This window comes from Cyprinodon tularosa, unplaced genomic scaffold, assembly GCF_016077235.1.
Source record: "Cyprinodon tularosa strain WSP-4 unplaced genomic scaffold, ASM1607723v1 ctg864, whole genome shotgun sequence".
NCBI classification, from domain to species: domain Eukaryota; kingdom Metazoa; phylum Chordata; class Actinopteri; order Cyprinodontiformes; family Cyprinodontidae; genus Cyprinodon; species Cyprinodon tularosa.
The window spans coordinates 195,636-217,735 of record NW_024039634.1 but is presented as its reverse complement, the minus strand read 5'-3'; the positions used below and the strand labels follow the sequence as shown (position 1 = coordinate 217,735).

The 22,100-nt window shown below is 36.6% G+C and overlaps 1 protein-coding gene across 1 annotated transcript in view; it reads right to left on the bottom strand.

Annotated features, from left to right (window-relative positions):
• Positions 1-19,541, bottom strand: part of LOC119775297 (exostosin-1-like) — a 70,855-nt gene extending 51,314 nt beyond the window's left edge. Inside the window, exons 1-4 of the mRNA XM_038273232.1 lie at positions 19,522-19,541; positions 16,347-16,440; positions 12,453-12,560; positions 2,194-2,313 (exon numbers count right to left, since the gene is read on the bottom strand). Of these exons, the coding sequence (XP_038129160.1) occupies positions 2,194-2,313; positions 12,453-12,560; positions 16,347-16,440; positions 19,522-19,541 (342 nt within the window). The remainder of the gene's footprint in view (positions 1-2,193; positions 2,314-12,452; positions 12,561-16,346; positions 16,441-19,521) is intronic.
• Positions 19,542-22,100: the final 2,559 nt, after the last annotated feature.

The following is a 22,100-nucleotide window of genomic DNA, read 5'->3' as shown; positions in this document are numbered from 1 at the left end:
TTTGTAAAAGGTTTGAGGTTATGCAAATATCACCAATGAGAGAAAGTAAAATTTGGTGAAAGTTGTTCTTTAATGTGTTGATACCAAGCCTTATACCGATAACAAATGTTTCTAATTAAGTTCAATAGAAAAATTCTTTGGTACCAGAATTTCAATGTATTAGAAAAATTGGTCAAATCAGAAGTTTAGAAAATTGAGAAAGATTAGTCATTTCTTGCACCTCACTTTTAAAATCACTGAAAATAATTATTTTCTAATGTCCTGAGATAAATATTTTTATCAATTGATGCTTGAAAATAATTCTTAATCATGATGTAAAACCATACATTTTCTGAATTAATAGTATTTTGTTTTATTTTAAACCACAGGGAAACAATAAATCTTGTATTGATGCTAGGATTTGGAAAAAACAGACACACTCCTTGCTATTTGTAAGGCACAGGGGAGGTTGAGCCCCTGTACTGTATAGCTTAGAGTGGGAAAAATGCTATAAAAATTGTGTTAGGAGCAGGTATATCATAAACATGATGGTGAAAAAAGTTAGCATAGCCAATTAGCAGAACTAGTTTAATGAGGACATTAGAAACACTTAAACTAAGACTTAGACTCAACTTTATTTATCACTTGAGATTGCCCCTTCAGGGAATTTCTGGTTCCAGTAGCTTATATAGAGTACAAAGGACCGAGTTAAAGCAAGATGCCATTAAGATAAAAATCCAACAGACAATAAAAGAAGAGTGTATATAGTACAAGAAAGCATGAAAAAAAGTTGTAATGTCCTGGAATATGTTTCCTTTAGATATAAAAATAACTGCACAGTAAAGAGCTAAGCAAGGACTTTGGTGAACCTAATATAACCAAAATTGAATTTAAAAACAAATGTGATAAGTTTTCACAAGGAATTATGCAAATTTAAGAAAGTAGTTAAAAAGGGTGAGTGTTGGGCTAGCTGTGTTCCAAGATTTCAGGATTTTCTTTTATTTGCAACGTTTTTCTTTTGTTTTGTTTTTTTTGTTTTTTGTGTTTGCTTTTTTTGCAGTTTGCATTATGCATGCTCGCAGCTCATTTCGGCATTGCACTTGTTTGTAGCTTGTTTCTTTTTTGTTTGCATTTTTTTTCTTTTGCATTTGTTTTTTGTCCTTGCATGTTTTGAAGTTTGCATCACACTTGTTTTTGCAGCTTGTTTTGTGGTTGGCTGAGTGTTTGCAGTTGTCGGCCACCGTAGTTTTGTAATTAAATAGCACTCTTCTTTTAACATGTTTAAGTTGATTTGGATTGACAATATTTAGTTTAAATCCTCTCAGTGGCCTCATTTATTTAGTCCAATCAGATAATCCTAATCTGGGGAATTTTAGAGCACTCCAAGATTTTCAACAGAACTTGAGCTTTGGTTATTTTCGATTTTTGTTTTAAAATGTAACAGTCGAATGAAAAACTGAAAAGTTGATCTTTTCAGTTTTGTTTCATTATAAAGTTTTACAAAATTATCCCTTTATCCCCCTATCTTTTTTGCAAATGCAATAGACAATTTAAAAATCTTAACAGGATATGATCAGCAAGGTAGATGGATAGGAAAAGCTCTGCTCAGAGTATAAATGCTGGTTTAGACCAACAGAAATTTTAAATGTGATTGTGGAGATTAAATGTGCAATTTCAAACCTCAAGGTTTGACATTTAGCTTTATGTAGAAGTAAGGTTCTGGTAATGAAACAACCCAATGGAAACATTCCCATGCATTTAGATAACGTATCTGTTTTAGCAGCTGAAGCCACAATACTGGGTATCTCTCAGGTCCAGACTGGGTAACGACATTTACCATTACATTTACCAATTTGAATATGGAAAGGAAAGTACTAAACTGTAGTATGGACCTCACAAATACAATATAAAACTTTGAGCGTGAATCTACTGAATTCATTTATTTTCAATTTCTCTGATGACATTCAAGCTTCAAACCCAACAGACCTTATAAAAAGACTGTTAGCAAATATACAAATAGGAAAACAGCAATGGATAAAAACACAGCTGTCATCAGGAGACAGAAACTATGAGGTCTTAACTTTCCAAGGTGATGCACAGCCAGGGGCAATGTACGCTACAGAACAAGATGTTTCAGTTTAGCTGATTAGACAAAGTCCTTCTGACAAACTAAACCCACAAACTCTCATCTAAGACAATTTTCTGCAAGCTTACCTCCAGAGTGGTTAAGACTATTTTGGCTACAGAGGAGAAGTAGGCGTCCCAAAGGAACTGGGTCTGTTGGCGGAGAGCCAGGATCCTGTCACGGCCCACGGATCGGGTAATGGAGGGAACCTGGAGCGAGAGCAGAGGAAAGTTGTTCAGATGACAGTGGGATAGATTAAGTTAGATTTTAAACAACATGGAGTGAAAGGTAAAAATCGAGGGGGTGTAAAAAGTGGGTAGACAGGTGGAGGAAGCATAAGTTATTTAGTGGAAAGCAAAGATTAAAAGGAAATTTCCCCCTCAGGTTTGAGCCCCTCTAATTCCATCTTCTGTCCATCATTCAGCTTATTCTCAGGACATTTCTAAGCCGTATTCATGGCTAGGGTAAATAACAATAAGTGCAAGAGTTTTTTTTGTTTTTTTTTAAACAAAACTGCATTTCTGATCTGCTCATCAAATTGATCCCATGCTGACTGACATCTCCATTTCACAAATCTTTTAGAAACCTACACCCAATGCTTGTCAGACGTTCCATATAACAAATTCTCTTGATCTCTTTGTCATTCATGTCATGCTTCAAATATAAGTGAAACAAAGTAAGATCCAGAAAAATTGATATCAGCCTTCAAAGTTTAAAAATCTGCAAGAAAACCATTAAGGGCATCTGAGTTCCCAAACTGTGGTTTAATCCGCACATCACCAGCCACCCTCCCCTGTTATCTAAAAGCAGAAGAGTCTTCTCAGTTTACACAATCAGCTCTTCAAGAAAATAATCAGCAGGAACACACAGGTCTCTGCATCCAATTAAAATCAAACACTTTGCTTATGTAAGCATTTTAATTCTATAAGACTATTGTAATTTCTGATCTTTTTCAGCTTATTTGTTCATTTTGGGTTTCGTATAAATACAGTCTGGAATAAATGTAGTCCATAGTATACCCATAAGTGGTTAAACGAATACAGCCTAATTTTTATTATGACCTGATCTGAAAGAAGCAAAATTCTATAATGGTTCAAAATTAAACAGACAGATAAATTTAGCACACCACATTTATTTATGGATTTTAAATCCATTAGTGAATTAGACATAACTCAGCAACATTTGAATAATTGGTAGAGTGTTCCCAAGTGACCATGGGCATCAATAAGCTTTACTGGGATAAAATCAGTCTAAGTCCTAATTTAGTTTAGTTTCAGCTCTCTGAAAAAAAGAGCATTTATCTTTTTTAGCTCTTTGAAAAACAAATAACATTTATCATTCAAAAAGATGAGGTCAAGAATATTCTCTACACAACAGCTCTAAAGTATTAAATACAAGTTTCGCCAGGTACATTTTGCAAGGTTTAGTGTTTTACGAGGAACAGCGACACCCAAGCAGCCGAGATTTGAACTAAATAGTGATAACGTGAAACACACATTACTGGCTACTGTAACTTGATGCAGTTAGTTTTCCCTTTTTTACCTCCAGCAAGGAGGTTATTTCATAAACGTTGGTTTGTCTGTTAATAACTACAAAAGTAATGGGCTGATTTTTATCAGAGGTGCATATCATGCCAATGAACAGTTAATTAGATTTTGGTGATGATGCAGTTATTAATCTGGATTAAGTCTGAAACAATTAATCGGATAAATCGTGATTAATTAATTAATCACAATTTACACGATTAATAGTCCATTAATCTTTAACTGGAGTGTAAACTCTAAAACATGCCTTTATCTGACAGAGAAATCCACTTAGAGCAGTAGGTGTAACAAAATTCTAAAAAGATATATTAATATTTCGCATTTAAGATAAAAAAAAAAAAAAAAAAAAAGTTTACCTCTTTAATTATGCTTTTTCCAGAACTCCACATGGAAACATTTTAGTTTCACTGGTTTAATTCAGTAAAAAAAATCTTCTCTAATGAGCCATATTGCTAACCGATTGTTAATCAATCAAAGAATAATTGATGGATTAAAGCTACAGTGTGTAATTTTCAGCGACATCTAACGTCCAGACTGCAGACCGCAGCAACATGAACATCTCCCCCCCACCGCTTCTCCCCCTCAACAGTACGGCGAGCGTTACGGGACAAAATGTCTTCCACGACGGCCGCATCACCTACCTTCTCAAGTGATGAGGTTTGTTTACATAGATAATTTTAATACTGCCATCTATTGTTCAGTACCGTCTCAGTTAATCTCTCTCAACTTGCCGTAGTTACTTTCGAGCGCAATGGGCGATCTTGCAATCGCTAGTTTGTTGGCTCTGCGCTGCCGTAGCGCAAAGATGTCTGCCTCCATGGCTGCGAGACCCGCTCCTATGTAATTATAAATAACGAATTCTAAGGCAACACAAATATTAAGGTTAAGAGGCTGAGCTCGTAGATGATGATAAATAACATAGTTATGTATAATATATTACATTTCTGACTGTATATCCCTGTAATTATTACACACTGTAGCTTTAATTGATAAGCAAAATAATCGTTAGTTGCAGACCTACTCTGCAGGTTTTTTTTAAAGATTCTCTAACATTGGGAGTTAGGGAAATTTGATGGAACAAGCAGTTCCCCACTTAACCAGAGGGTGGCAGCAGTGACTATTAACAGCTTCAGCATCGGACTCTAAATCCGGAGGTATTTTACTAAAGAGAAAAACAAAGGAAAAGGAAACATTGATAATACTTTTGCAGGATCAGTTGAAAACTTTAAACAAAATTTATGGATATATTTGTTTTTAACAAGAGGTGTGCCTCATGCTAAGGAACAATTCATTTAAATTTGATTATATAATGATCGTGTGTGTTTTAGCTATAGGTGTAAGTAACAGTTTAGGGCAATATATGCTGCTTGGTGGAGTTAAAAGTGCTTTTCTTGTAAGCAGAATCTTAAAAAATTATTCTGTTGATTATCGTAAGGTATCTTTACTAGAATGATCAACTGGTTGTCCAGACGCCGCCATCACAAGTTTGAGCTGCAAGCCTGCCTTAAGCTTTATAAATCTGACCATTATGCTTCTGCTGCTTATTTAGCACTTATTTATTTATACAGGAATTCTCACCTATATCCCCGGTCATATGTAAAAAAAAGTCCTGTTTGGATAAAACTAAACAAAAGAATAATGAAACACTTGAGACCAGTTTCCTTATTAATTTATAACTTCTGCTATAAATAAAAATGGTAACTTAGCAACACTTTAATCCTCCTTGTCAGTCTTGCAAGATCCTCGTGTTTCATCTTTTATAACCAACCAAGTGGATCTGATCCCAACAGTAGCAGTGGTTTACCTGCCTTAATGGCTGCATTTTTGTTGCAGAATCAGATCCTTATTTGATCATTTTCATGAAACTGATAATAGATTATCTTGTCAAACTATCAGAGGCCACTTCACGTATGGTAAGGTTTTGCATTAAGATGAGTTTATGCCGAAGATACTTCAGAGGTGTACAGTGGCATCAGAAAACTTTTTTTTAATTTCTTAATTAAACTCATTTTAAAGTAGATTCTGAGCTTGTTCAGGTCTGAGAGACCCTCATACTCTCTCCTTAAACTATAAAAGAAATATTTTTTCATCCCCAAAAGAATCCAAATCTTCTTAAAAAAGATAGTTTTTGCATTGCTGCATTATTAGAAAATTAGAGCCTAAAATTTTAACTAACAGGTATCGATTGCTTCTGATGTCTAAGGGGCTCTTTACCCACTTCTCTTTAAATCTACTGAATAGAAGTCACCTTAGTAACTGGTAGGTTGTAAAGACATACAAGGGTGAACATTTCCATCAGAACCAGTGTAAAGTGTGGGATTATTCTGCTGCTGACAGCATAGCAGCTTGAGTTGTCACTACTCAGCTCTCAAAGGGCACCACCAATCTAATCAGCTCCATTTTCTACCTCCCATTAACTCTAACAATGTTTATGTTTCTCAGCAGGGGGATTTTGCGTCCATCTGAATACCTTGGTGTCTGTTTTTTACATGCTTGTCTCCATGGGGGGGAAACCGACACTCTACATATTAAACTGTTCGATACTGGAGCTCAGAGATGTAATTGAAAGTAATGACTTTCAACTTTCTCAGTAAGTGTTGGAAGGATTAGAGTTTTTTGTTCAACCAGGAGCAGTTCTGAGACTATGCACTCGAAAAGATTTACAAACAAAATGAATAAATCAGACAAAAATGTACTTTTCTTTTGGTAGATCTATAAGAATCCATGAAGTTTATCTGAAAATAAATTCTATTGAATGGTTTTACAAAAGTAACACCTAAGAGGAAGTTTAATAATTAGGGCATCTCTCAAGAATATATATAAATGCCTTTTCATTAACTTAGATCTGAATTGAATTAATGGGTATTTACCCATAGCCTCGTGAGACCATCCTGATCTCGCGAGCTTTCAAGGTTTCACTCGCAAATCAGTCTGGAGACTCTCCGTTAAAGAAAATTTGGAGCCGTTCACCAAACGAACGTACAATCAGCGTTGGCTTTGAGACGGGTTGAGTTGTGACGCGCGGCAGTTCAGTCTAAAGAACATGGCGGCTTCAGCCGATGAAACTAGCGTTAGCGTGGCTATCGAGCAAGTTTTATCAGAATGAAAGAGTATTTCTTCACTGAAAGAAGAGCAAAACACTGCTCTGGAGGCTTTTCTCAGAGGAAAAGATGTTTTTGCTCTTCTCCCGACTGGTTTTGGCAAGAGTAGCCTGGCTTGTGGTTGTGTTTTCGTCGCCACTCTGTTAGTACGTCATATGCTTCGTTGATCTGATTGGTTTATTTGACCCGTCTATCACCAACATAGGCCAATCAGCTAACCAGTATTTTCACCCCAAATTCCAAAAAACCTACAGAATGAGCACTGTGATTTTGTCCCAACCGTGGAATTCTTTAACATCTCTACACCCTCTGCAGGGTACTTGAGGGGTTCATTGGTGCTTTCCCTACCGGTCCACATGTGTTATTTGGACCTGGAGAGGATATTGAACTTCTCCAGGTCCCACTGTTTGGCAGGCCACTTCAGGACTACAGAGTCATGGTCCCTTTTTTTATGGGCTCTGCAAAAGTGAACCAGGATCTTGTTCATTTGTTGGCATTGTCAGCATTTTCGTCAGACCATTTCCTAGTGCATGTTGGACTCTGGCAGGGCCCCAGTTCATAAACTTTATGGAAATTATTTCGAGGTGCAGCCAAAGATTTCATCTCTACTTTTTTGCAGATGATATGCCTCTGCTTGCTGCACCCCTGCCAAAATCTATAGCATGCACGACAACTTTTTAGGAAAAGGTGGCTTGCCTTCAGGCTGGAAGAGAGTTCCTGCCTTAAGTAGGGGGAAGTCCACGTTTTCTTTAGGTCCTGTTCATACGTAAGAAAAGGGATAATGGAGCAGATCAATAGACAGATCAGTGCGCCTGCCACTATAATGCCAACACTGCTCAACTGTGGTAAAGAGAGAGCCGAGCCAGAAGGCAAAGCTCTCCATTTACCGGTCAGTTTATGTTCGTATACCTATACCGTCCCCTGCAGTCAGGAAATTTGGATCAAGACCGAAAGGAAGTGATTCCTGATACAAGCCGCAGAAATTACCGTTTTCCGCAGGGTGGCTTGGCACTGTAAAGATACAGTAAAAAGATACAGTAAAGTGAGGAGATAAGTCATCTGAATAGGCTTAGAGTAGAGCTGCATCTCTTCCTCCACATCAAAAGGAGCCAGCTGAGTTGTTTCAGGTGTGTCCTGCAGTGACCCAAAACATGCTGTGGGGACTATGTCTGGCCTGGGAACTCTTTTGGCTTCCCCAGTACAGCTGGGGGAGGTGTTTGGAGAGAGGAAGTCCTTGGGTTCTCACTTAGGACTTCTGCCCTTGCGGCACGGTGCCAGATAAGCGAAAGACAACAATCTTTTCCTGTTTTTAAATTCCTTAACAAAATGTTGACTGATATATGGTTGCATTTTCATTTTTTTGTAAGGTACAAAAAAGAAGAGCTCAAATAAGTTGCGTTTGTCCTGCATCAGTTTGATGTTCAGGCACAAAGGCTGTAATGGACTCAGAATCATTGTTAACTGCCCAATTTCAGGCGAGGTTTAGTGGATTTTTCTAGGACATTTAAAGGGAATTAGATGTCTAATATAAACTTTATCCACCTAATTTAGGAGTCCTTTAAAACTGGTGGATTTCTCACTAGTTATACACATGTAATATTGAGGATCTTTCTGATTTTACTGCCACCTGTTGTTTGCCATGAGCAGCTGGTGAACGAAAGCAAAAAATACATTTAGGTTTACTCCAATCTATTTGCTTTTTATTAAAAACCTTTCCCTGAGCACACATAAATAGATGACAAAATAAATCATTAAAGCGGACACTTTAAAGACAACCTCTTGTATAGAAACTGATTTGTTTTGTTTCCACATTTTAGCATTATCTGTACTAAAAGACAGAATCCCCCAGGAATATTTTCCAAATCAAAAGCAAAGCTAAACCCTCTGGTAGATTTTTGTAATCTTTTAAGATACCCAGCTCTTCGGCTGATACTTATTAAAAAGTTACAAAAGTTACAATGACATTTATAAAAGGAGACCGAAGATAAGAGCGTGTACCCTGAGGCAGTCTGAAGATGGTGGTGATGGTTTTCTCAAACTTGTTATTAGACTTTTTCCTACATAAAGCTGCTGACTATTTGTGAATGTTAACTGCTCATATTAGCTGTGTCATCTTCTCAAAAAAATTTGAATAAAATTTCTTTAAATTATATTAAGAGAAAAATAAAGACATATGAGTGGTAGTGGATTAATGTTTTACAAACTGCTCATACTTTCTTCAAGTAAGTGCATTTTTTTCTTGAATTGAGGAGGTAAGTTAGACACTTTCCCAATAGAACAAGACAATTTATAAATTGAAATAAGAAAAAAATGCATTTTCTTATTTCATGCATATTATCTAATTATTTATTTTCAGAGTAGAAATACTCAATCCATTGGCAGATCCTCTTATTTACCTACTCAAATCAAAGGTAAATACACGTAATTTAAGGAATTTCGAGATCGTTTTTACAGTGCAGTTACAGGGCACTCCCTTAGAGAAAGCTACTTTCAGGCCCTTTTTTCTGGGACCTTGTTCTTTTGGTCGTGACTGTCAAGTAAATCGAGTGCCTTGCCTTTTCAGCTTACACCTCATTACAACAGACCGGTGCAGCATCTCCCCTCACTCATATATAGTACCTCAAGATACTTGAGCTCCTGCACTTGAGGCAGGGACTCTCCTTTAACCTGAAGGAGAGAAGCTACCTTTTTCCAATCGAGAACCATGGTCTTGGATGAGTTTATTCTCATCCTTGCTACTTCATACTCTATTGAGAACTGCCCCAATACATGCTGTTCAGTCTTGTTTGTCGTGAATAGGATTGCAGACCATTTGATTACAGACTTTCTTCTTGATTTTCTTTCCTTTAGAATAATGAAAGAAAGGCCCCTGAAACAATGCCTTCATGCTGCATAATAATAGTCTGCACCCAGGCCTTAACATTCTGTTTGAGAGCAAACTTGGCCAATTGAAGGTCTTCATTTTCTCATTTTTACTGATCCCTGGACTGAACCAGCACTGTAAGTGAGGCAATACTTGCAATGGCCCAGCTAACTTCTAGATGTGAACCTGACTGAAATTACGTTGTTGTTCCTAAAGAGCGCTGTGCAGAAACAGATGGCTGCTTTTGTCAATAACCTGAAACAATGTTGTTAAAAAGAGTGAGGTTCCTCTAAATATAGATTCGATAGACAAAACAAAAAGTAGTGGATTAAATATTCTCCAACTATCTCTGCTATTTTTTCATGCTTTTAATAGAGAAGGAAAACAGAATTTTCTTTTTTTTTTGCAAATTGAAAACCAAGCAAAAGCACCTTGTACAAAAGCTGTTTGATTCATGTTTGAAATTGCTCATTATCTGTTAGTGCGTCTGCATTCTTTAACCCGAACAAAGAGAGCACAGCAGTCAGATGTTTAATTTCCTTTTATTTGTGTGTGCTGGCAAATGTCAGGTTCTTTTCTGAGAAGCTTTTTCCTTTCATCTCTGCAGCTATATTTTCATTTACTCTTGACATTTCTGCATCACATGCTTCACATGAATTAATGGAAGAATGTCTGTTTTCCTCAAACCTAATTATAAGTATGCATCTCAGTCTCTCTCGGAACACACTTATCGCTTCACAAATGTCACCTTAACCAACAATTAGCAAGATCTATAGAGGGGCATCAATTTGTGCAAATGAGGATGTGAAAAAAAAAAAAACTAAAAGCGTTGGTACATTTGGGCCTCAATGGATCCTTGATGTCTAAAAAAATCTATATTTTAGCATACGTACATACATGCACACATATGCATATATATATATATATATATATATATATATATATATATATATATATATATATATATATATATATATATATATATATATATATACATATATATACATATATACATGGTCTTGTAAAAGCATCTTCTTTCTAAGTGTTTGGTAAGGTCTTGAATCAGAGACCCTCTAATTAATGGCTGACACTTTTAGTTTGAAATTCCCAAAATACAAACAACCACAGGTCTATTTGGCTGTCCAGATGGTGCTAAAGGTCGCCCAGGTGACATGCAGTAATAGTGAGACTAATTACAAAATCTTAATATCACACTGCAGCTGTTATTAAAAGGAACAGAAGGTGTTCCATTTGTAGGGAAATGCATCGTCGGTATAAATAGCTCTAGGTGTGAGTGTAAATGACTCTGATTATCATGTTCCATATCTAAACAAAGAACATTTAGTAAGTCGCGAAGACAGAGGTAGATTCAGCTACCTTCTGCTCAGAGAACTTAACTTTTTTAACATCTCTTTGTACTTTTAAGTCTCTGCTATTGAGTTATAACAGAAAAGACAGACATAAAATGTCTTGTCTGCAACATTTTTATGTGGCTTTGCTGTAGAAAGAGGTTAAAAATAATTATCTACATGTATACAATCGAAATATTGCACACCGGATCCATGCTTTCATTACACTTACTCGTCTGGCTAAGATTTTAACATTGATCTAAACTCCCAAGATTCCTGAAAAATTAGTACAAGCTATAAAAGTTCTTGTGTAGAGCTGGGCTCTTTGATAATTGATTTCTGTAATCTCATGTCAGATTTTATAAAGTTTTGTTAACTTACATTAAGCATGATTCTATCAGACTGCCTGTCCAAGGGATCTTAATTTGATGACAACATAAAGTTTAAAAAGGTTAAGTGCAGGTAGGAGCCGCTTTAAAATATATATTTTTTCTCTTAAACGTCAGCTTGAGTCTAAGCTAAATCAGGGCATATGACAGAGTATGAGTTATATCCTTTGACTATCTGTACTAACGGTCCTGAGACAGCTTCTGGGTAGAGTCTTTTAGTTGGTTAGGATCCCATTGAATATTACCCAGATGTTGAGAGCCAGTTGTAGCAACTGTAGCTTACATCACTAAGGAAAGCAACATCATACAAGAAGTCAAACATGGAAGAGGTAGTTTGAGGCTATGGGTCTGTTTTGCTGCTGGAGGACCAGCACTCTTTTCTATTATTTATGTAACTATGCATTGCTTGAGGACAATCTACTCTCTGTCATTTAATTCTAGAGGAAAATGTCAAGCTATCACCTCCCTAGACTTAGAACAAAAATTCTATTTTTTTCCTATTAGCACATCAGAAAGTCCTCTGAAAGACAAAAAGCCTTGATAAACTAGTTTCCTTAACCATCCTGTCTGATTATCAAATAAAATTAAGTGATAACAGACAAAAATAATCCACAGCTTTGTCTGTTCTAGATTTATTTGTCTGCATATTTATTCACACTGTTTAGACAGAATTAAAGTGTTTCAATCAAACTCAAACTGAAGACTCATTTCGCAGCCTACTGTATTTTAGTGTCTCCCATCTGTTTTTCTTATCGGCCTCAGCTGGATTTCCATGGTTGCCCACGGGATCTGGAAGCTATAATGGCAGTTTTCTATAGGATGTTGTTGATATTCCTTCACACTGATTAGCCACTGCTGAAGGGCCCTATTTTACCTGCTGATGGTGGTCATTTTGGGGGAGAGATTGCCCCCTTTGTTGAGGTTATTTTGAGATATTTCTCTCACCTACTTAGTCATGCCTGCTTTATATCTATAGAAGGATTCTCTAATTTAAATATATGCCTTTGAGCACTTTGTCTTCCCATTTGTGTCATTCAAACCAGCCATTTTCACAATCTTATAACAGTCCTAGATCATTTTTATTTCCGATATTACTGAGTACCTGTAACAGTAATCTCTCATCTCCAATGATGGCAGCTTTCCTCCAGTCGATTACTTCAGAGAATGGAAGCTCCCAGCCGTTACTCAGAATAACTGGAATACAGGCAGCCTGCAAAAGCACAAGAAATACAAACAAGTACGTCTTAATAAGAGCGAGAATCACGCATTTGAAAGGCAGGTGAAAATCATCTTTACTTTAATTTCTCATTAAACTTAATAATATAAAATATTTCTCACTCTTGAGTCAGATAGTGGAACTAAGCTTTCTGTCTATATGCACTGTTGGTAGCTGTGTTTAATAAGCCATTGATGTCAGCCGAGGAGGAAAAATTAATATTTCTTTCAAAGGAGCGATTTGTCATTAAGATATAAGTGGAGATCATTTTATTTTTATACTGTTGACATGATTTCACAGCAGAAAAAAGGAAGCCAGTTTCAGTGACACATAAAAGTCTGAGCAGCCGAAGTTGAAAGGGGAGCGTGGGGAAGGATCAGCTTTAAGTGTTTTTCTTTCCTTTACTGAGTGCTTTTTTATCCTTTTTTATTGCTTTCTTCCGTGAGACACTTTGAATGTATTTCAGCTAAGTTCCCTTCAAACAAACGATGTTGCCAGATAGATTAAAGCCGAAAGGAATTTAATTTATCTATTTTCCAGTGAGCCTTGATATTTGGAAGAACCATTTATGGGGTTTAATTCATTAGGAGCAGATTTCATTGCGCTCTGAGAGGCTGAGTGTTAAATTTATTTTATGGAGAGATTCTTAAAAGGGTTCATCGTTTGTTGCTGATGGAAAAGAGATTGTTCTGTTTCAACAACTCCCTTAAATTGTGCTTAAATGGGCATTCGAATTTTCATTTTAAATATTCATGCTTTATCTGAAAAGCCATGGTGCTAATTTTCAGCTAAAATGTTAAAACAGGGAATAAATTAACAGCTATATAGCTCCCTTCTAATTAGAAGTGTTGGATTTATCAGGAATATTTTGAAAACTAACACGTCTCATGTAACTGATATTAAGTGAATGAAGATAGTGGGATGCTGTTGAAGGCTTGAATTTTGTAAATCTAAAACCCCAAAACTACAAAGTTCCTGTTCAGTCTAAAAATATTTAACATTTTAAGAAAATAATTGATCTGTTGTCCTTTTCACACATATAAGTAAAACATGCCTCCAAGCCTTACCCACGACTGAATTCAAGATATTCTGGGTTTGTCCCCCCGTCTATTATTATACGCTGAACAGCTAGGATGAAGCCTTGTCAGAAAGTTAGCAGAAAAAAAAAGGAAGAAAAAACTGGCTAAGTCTGATTCTTTTGTTTAAAGTTCAAGTTCCACAGGATTCTTAATCAAGTGAGACTGAAGGATTAAAGGAGCTTTCCAAAATGCCAGGCTTGTGATCGATAACTGCCCCAGAAACGATTTCATTACTTTGACTCTGGTGATATAACTCTTTTGTCTTTTTCACTTTTATCCTCATAACTCTCTATTCAGCTGGGAGCTTTCTTATTAAAAACACTCAAAAGTCCATCATTATTTATGAAAAACCTTCAGCTTCTACTGTAGTTTTACCAGAAAGCGTTTTATTTTATTTTCTCTTAGGTTTTTAATTATTCTACATATTCTGAGCTGAATACTAAATTGATAGATTGATTGATTGACTTTTTGATCTCACAGTGGAGAAATTTACTCGTTAAATCAACTCAAATAGTCAAAGAAGGAGAATGTACCAAAGGAAGAAAAAGGTGCATGGGATATATACAGTATATACAGTGTAAATCAACCTTCATCAAGCTTATTTCCTATTTGCTTGATTGCAAAAGGTTTATTTTTAGTTTTTATGTAGGTTAATCAATATGATAAAGAAATGGCTGAAAGAAAAAGCATAAATGTACAGAAGGTTAACCAGGGTTACTGTTTGCGTTTGCACACATCAGAAGGATATTGGACAGCTTGAAAAACACAGTAGATCAGGTTTCATAAATTAAAACTTGTTTCCAGAAGTATTTAAAGTCTCCATAGGTAGACTTAAAATACTAATAACAAGAGTAAGAACAAAAACTTTAATGTTGCTAAGTTTTAAAACATGATTAAAACTGAAGGAAGTCACGTAGAAAAACATGACAGCTGAATTTTGCCAGATAAATAATGTCAAAGCAGTGAAATGGATAAAAACGATTTGCTAATGGAAGATGAACACATCTGTGGTGAGCGGCTGTGTCTTCTCTGTGGTGTATCTACTCAAACAGGCCTTTTCTATTTTAGAGATATGACAGATTGTCAATACTGATATAATTCAGCTTTGGTCCTGTCAGAGAGTTACTGGGAGCTGTTTGAATGGTTGAATAGCTCAGTTGGAGCTCCAAAGACTCACAGATAACTGTCTCCTAATTATGACCCAATACTAAGCTGTGAGAAAAATCTTTGGTTACTTTATGTCTTATTTGTGTCAAAACTGGGAAATTTTTATGAATTCTAAACACTTTTGGTTTGAAAGTTTCCTAAAGATGTAATGCAACCTACATTTCGTTGGACAAGTGGATCTTGAGGATATCTCTTTCTTACAACCTTAGGAAACAAAATGTCTGCTGAGAGAAAGTTTTTGTAGCCTGGGTGCCATTCCGAACTTAGTCCCGCCCACAAGGTTTGAGGTCGGGAAGTTCGGTCTGGCATTGCTCCATAGTAGAGCGAGTATGATCGCCCACCCTCTGGCGATCCAATCAAATTGTCAGGGCGGGCTTTATACGATGATGGACAGATGATCAACAGTAACGTAATCCACCACGTGACCAAAGCGCGCTTGGGTGACAACAACAATTGCTGCCGCTGGAGAGTTGAGGTGTGTAGATTCTGCTATTAGGTCTGTTCTAGAAGATATCGACAGCAAATTAATTTTAAAAGAGGAACAGAGAAACGCGATAAAGGCTCATCTTCTTATTCCAGGCGTGAAACTGCACGCTTTGATTTTTGTTGACAACAACTGTGCCTCGCTTAACATACGTCACGCACTCCGTTGCTCTTATTGGTTGTAGGTCTATCCAATTGAGTGCAGAGGCATTTTTTTTCCTGGTTTGTTCAAAACACGCCCCATAATCACAGCTCTATGGAGCAGTATCAGACTCATATTCTGACTAGAATTGAGTAGGACTACGTCAGGCTAAAGTTTTTGCATTTGCTTATTCAAATATATTCTGCAACAGGAGACAATAGAGCTGTACTGTTAGCTGCATTTATCCCAAAAACATTTTATTGGCTCTGCTGCACCAGTAGATGGCAAAATGCATTATCAATGATTTTATTACCAATTTCAAAACAGAAGACAGAGTAAATTGCTTAATTGGTGCTAAATTTTCACTGTGACACAGTTTCCTTTTTTTTCTATACTCTGTTTTGTGTAATGGAAGCAAAGTCACAACAAAGGGAAACGGGTAAGCATTAAAAGCAAGTCTTTTTTGAAAACTTGAACATCACAACACAAACTGAATACTTTTGCCGCAAAACTGCATTTTTTTGCCTGTGAGGGGTCGTAGATTTTGTTCAACCATGCTGCTGAAGAGCTTAATTGCCAGAAGTCACGTAATATGGGGACGTCATGAAGTGGGTGGCTCCCGATTAAGGCAGGTGTCTCTCTCTTCGGTGTCTGAAGAACTCAACGAGTATTTCAGAACAAATTAATAGTATGCAAAGCAAATAAAATAATTTAACATTTAAATGCCCATAGTGTATTTAAAAGGGCATAAAATGCAGGATATTGGACCTTTTTACTTTAAAAATAACTTAAAAAGACCAACAGTTTTTAAAGAAATTAAAAGAATTTTTAGTGATAAAATTTGACATCGTAAGGATCTGCATTCTTTGAACTTAAACCACACTGACATCCATCTAAGCAGGAACCCACCTGTAAGGCCTCCAAAAAGCGAAAGGATCCCAGTCGACGGCCCCGGGGCACCAAGCAGAAACTGGCGTTGTGAAGCAGCTCCTGGTAGTCGAACCTACAAAAGCAAAAATAAAGAGGTTGTTCAGAAAGAGTTTGATTAAGTGTGATGCAAGCACAGTAAAAGTGAAGAGAACAACATAAATGGAACAAAGGAGATAGGTTTGGTTACAGAAAGGAACCCGTTTTAAGTACCTCTAGACCAGGGTTTGCAACATTTACATCCAAAGAGCCATTTTTACGTTCAGTCCAACTGATCATTTTGTTTAGAGCTGCAAACATAATGTGGCCTTTTTTAAAGAGATACATTCCAAATATTTTCTAAATAATCACAGTGCCATTTCAAAAGTGAAGGAATAAACTTGTGAAAAGAGAATCAATACATTTTAAATAGCTTGCTGAAATCCCATTTCAGTAATAAAAAACTAAAAAATTCTGTCTGTATAATTTATAGTCAATTTATTTGTGAAATTAAATTTGTTGGTGTTTCTATTTTTCCCAAAATTAGCTGGCTCTTCATTATTTTTAGCCAAAATAATAAAGAGGCATTGTCAAGTGTCTAAAGAGCCACAGGTTACAGAACCCTGATCTAACTTTAAAAAATAAGCATCAAACTTAAAGTTACAATGTTTTTTTTCCCTATATTCCTATATCTCCCATATTGTTTACTTTAGCTTGTTGATGTAAACGGTGAAATGTCTATATCTATTTTTTTCATGTTGTAAATGAAAGAAGGTATACTGAAATAAGCAATCCACGGCTCTTTTTATCACACATCAGTGACAATAAACACATTTTTCTTGACTACACTGAGACATGAAAATAGCACAGTGGAGTGAGACATGTTAAAAGTCATGCTGAATCAATTTCACTTTTAAACATATAGGCATTCTCTACAGCCAGGTTTCTTTTAAACTTGTTTAGTGATGTAGATGTTATTTTGTAGACTAGAGATAGTGAAGGTAAATCAATTATAAGGACAAAGGAACAATCAAACCTAAAATAAAAAGAATAAACAGTCAATTATAGTATCTTAACAACCTCAGCCTAACTGAACTACTGTAAAACCCAAACTTACAGTAAACTGCAGTGCACTGCTTAATCTGACCAGCATTAACTTCTGCAGTGCTTTCACCTACAACAGCTGGTCAGATGAATCAGACGACACACGTCAGTATCCACTCCATAGTTTGCTTCTCATTGCTGTTACACAGATTGCATTTGATAAATTCAGGGTGGTGCGCTGTATGCTGCCATTTTTGAGATTCTCTGATTAAAATCTAATTAAACAAGACTGTAAATCAAAAGAACAAAATGTGGTGAAAGGCAAGAGGATCCTTTCATTTTTATCATACAAGATAATCTGCAGCAAGCTTTACTTATTTTACCAATCCCGTCTAGATTCTGATATGTATTTATCATTTGTAATAATATATTGTGACACGTTTTTTGTTTTCTGTGGCATTTGTTTTAGCATGTACCTCTTTACAAGATAATAATTAGATTCATGATTAAATTATCGCATTCAGATTACACTGTCTACAATCTCCTGTATTACATTTATTGTTTATGCTTAAGTCACAAAGTACGTGAAAATATTTAGAAATCTGAACCAGGCAAAGCACATGCAACAATTTCCCAAAAATATTCAAAGGCCTTAAGGTTTCTATGAAGCTGGAAGATTTTCTTTTAAACTCCAGGGAGTTTTTTTTCTGAGAATTATAAGTTTAGTCTCTACACAGCAGCCACTTAAGATGTGATGAACAGATCAATGTCTGGAGGTTTCTTTATGACTCTACTACTGCAAAAAAATTACAAATCCAGGACAGAATCCATTTAAATCAGATACTAATTTCACTTATGAACTAACTGAGCTTCTCCAAGCTTCATTGTCTGTATATTATGTATATATATATATATATTATGTATATATATGCGTGAGCGATATTCTATAACTGACATACTGAACAATCAAATAATTACATTTTGGTCTTAAGCTTTGGTCTGCTGCGTAATCACCCTTACATCTTGGTTTTCCCCCAACTGTCCTTTTTACTTTCACTCAAATGAGCTGCAAATCTTGCATTGAATACCTTAAACTGTGATGATCAGCACCTGATTGCATCCTTTTCTATGCTTGAATCTCCCCAAATTACATTCATCACATGGGTTTTATTTTTGGCACCAAAGGAATGCTGCTGAATCATTTTTTTTTTCTAGTTTAACCTAGAAAGTTACAGAGAATCAGACAGAAAACAGGGAGACTTGGTCCATACGCTTTAAGTCGGAATTAAAAATCAATATGTCCCTCAGCGAATCACTCAGAACATTTTAGCTTAAAATTAAAGTGTTGCTTGGTGTAAAGTAAAATAGTTTTCTCAGCAGAAGACACTAAATAGTTTCAGGAGTGACGGATCAATACAGAGCAGACCCCGAGATGTGGTTTACACTGTGAAAAATGTCTGCTTTTATATCATAAGACAAGACTGAATACACAGAGTGAAATATTTCACACGGAAGGTAATACAGCCTGAGAGCTTTGCTCACAGGCAGAAAACAATATATTGTTAGTAATTGGCAGCTCTGCATCCATTTGGTGTTTACAGTCTTTCTGCTATAATCAACCCTAGCTCTATGAGATAGGGAGATGCAGATATCTGTGTGTCATGGATAGGTTTCTCCAATACTCCACTAATTAGCAGGAACTGATCCTGAGAGTGAATGTTTTGGCGTTATCAGATCCAAACTAATTTCATGTGTAACATGAAACTTTGTGATGTTGGTGCTCAGGGAACAGGGATGACTATCAACTTAAAAATAAAAACAGAATATTGTTTGCAAATGGAAGTGCCAACAAATACACAACTCTGTTGCAACAATTCACAAACTCCCTAAAGGATGTCTTTTATAATTTACAATCTAGGGCTACAGTTGTGTTAAAGACTTGAATTTAAACTCCTCTAGATATTTTTACACTGGACTTTAAAAAACAAATAAATTTATTAAGCGGAGATCTTGTTTTTTTTTAACTGTACTGGTGTAACCTGGATGACAGGACCCCACTCTGTCAGATAATATCACATTATTAAGACCATTGATACCTAAAGAAGTATATTGAGAAACATAGGTAAGTGCTAACCTGACAACAGCCAGATGCATGTCTCGAGCGAGACATGCATCTGGCTGTTGTCAGGTTAGGTAAGCGCACCCTTGGGTCAAAATATATGACGGGGTACAGATTTTGCTGTAACACTGGCTTATGCCCGAATGATTCTCATCAAGTCCCGGATCTTTTTCTCATTTCTTAGGTAAGAAATTAGCCGCCCCATGATATTAATTGAAAAGACGTTTTAACCCAACTCAGGTGAAAGCAACACAGGCATGAAGCTATGACCAATCAAACAGTAGTTTGTGTGGAAGTGGGCATTCATTCATGTTTATTGGCTGTAAACCCTAAAACTATTTAGAATGATCACAGAAGAAAGCTGACATACTAAATAAACAAGGAAGATCATTCTTCTGTGGTGGCTGGCAGTGGGCAGGAAGAGTCAACATGGAACAACTAAACAGAGAAGCAATTAAAATCCAAAATTTCAAAATTGTGTATTTGTTTTGTGACACCAAGTTCAGTGCATAGTCACCAATCTAACCACAGTGAGACAGTTGCTTTGTGTTTAAACCCCACACATGTTTTCAAAGCTTGTGCTAATTTCTCTCTCCTCATCCTCTGTCCCCTCAGCTGTCTCTGCACCCACTACTTGAAAACTGTATACGGCTGAAAAACAGCTTCCACAGACCCTTTATAATATCCAAGGTTAATATTTCATTATCTTCCCTTTCATTTTAAGCTATATATAAAAGACCCACATAGACCTTGGAATCGCTTTTTTTGTTGAAATTCCTGCTTTTCTATCCATCAAATTAGGATATTGGTTTCTTGTATTTTCATAAAAATGATTAATAACTATTTTTTAGAGTAAGTTCGGGATTGTCATGGCATTATTGTCATGGTCTTGGTTCTGTTGTTCTTTACTTTGCTCCTTGTTTTCTAGTTTTATTGGTTTAATTACAGTTTTGTTGTAATTTCTAGATTTATATTAGTTCTCATGTTTTTCTGTTGTCCTCTATTGCCCTCTTGTGTGTGTTCCTTTCCCCCTGGCTCCCTCGATGTCTCCCCTCACACCTGCTCCTTGTATGCTCTTTAGCCCTCCCTTTGTCTCTCTCTGCTATATATGGCTCCCTGGCTCCTCGTGTTTGGTTTTCCCCACATGTCTCCATAGTTCTGGTTTGCTTTATATTTTTCATGTTTGATTTTGGATTTTTGGATTCCCACCTCTGTTACCTCTGTTAATTTCATTAAAGCTGCAAGAAATCTCCTCAGCCTCTGCCTCTGCATTTTGGTCCTCAAACCACCACTGAAACCTGACAATTATAAGGCAGATTTTATAAGGCAGATATGAGCTGTGATGCTGCCATCAACACCTTTCTTTATAGATGTTGGAGATCTGCCTGTTTTTCAGTGTAGTCCTGTTTCTCTGATTGTGACTGACTGGTTGTGCTCTCTTCATCCTCTGACATGGGAGCTGGCCCAGAGCTCGTCTGCCTGGCTGTTTGTTTCCTTGACGAGGTCGCCTTTTACAGCTGCCTTTTGTATCTCTGCTTCTCTCTCCTTGAACCCCAGTCGGCATGGGCAGATGGCCGCTCACACTGAGCCTGATTCCTGGAGGTTTCTTCCTGTTAAAAGGAAGATTTTCCTCTCCACAGTCTCCACAAGCATGCTTAGTGTGAGGGGTTGCATTTGAGGTCAATGAGTCGATGCAATCAACTGGTTTTACTTAGATAGAAAGCTTTTAATTAATTTGACTGTAGAATTTTGATAATTATTGAAAAAACTGAAGGGGGTGTAAAGGGTAAAACTGGTTCAACCGTGAAAGTTTAGTTTTTGTTAATCAAGATTTAAAATAATTTTCATCTCGTTCATACGTGAAGTGCTGGTGAAGTAGCAAAACACGTTAACTAGAAATGCTAGAAAGATAAATCGGTCTTTGAAAATAAAAACTGGGAATTTGTATGGGTTATTTGCTGGGAGCTCCTTTAGTGTTTATACCCAAACAGCAGCAGCTTCAGAGGTTTATGGAAGGTCAGGACAGGCAGGGGTCAGAGTGCTGAGAAGTCCCTACAGGGGTGCATCAAAAGTTTGCAACACCTGAACTACATGGAGGAGAAAATACTAGAGAGGTTTGCTCCTGTCAAGATCCATTTAAATACCAGAAGACATGTGGCAGAGCCTCACAGAAACGCTTCTGCTTAAAGTGTGTTTGTCTGGGAGGGAATCATTTGCATGTTCATTGCTGCATTACTGAGACAGAGGGAAATTTCCACATTCATTACTTTGTGTACGTAAACATCAGAGCTGAAAGCGTTCCCTGCTCGGGCTGAGTTGAAACACAGGTCTCTGGGCCGGTATTAAAGCTTAATGTGGCAGGCTGGTCTGGATCAGAATGATAATGCACCTCAGAAATACACACTATCACACAAAATACAAAAGATTCAGCAGTCAGAAAGAGATACTGGAGTCTTCTCAGAAATATATTCCTTAGTATTGGGTATATTAAAGGTATAGTGGAGGATCTTTTTCCAAGTGGATCATCAAAATAAGTGGTCCTGCTTATTGTCAATCATTCTGGTGATATGTTTACATAAGGCCATCCTTTGTGC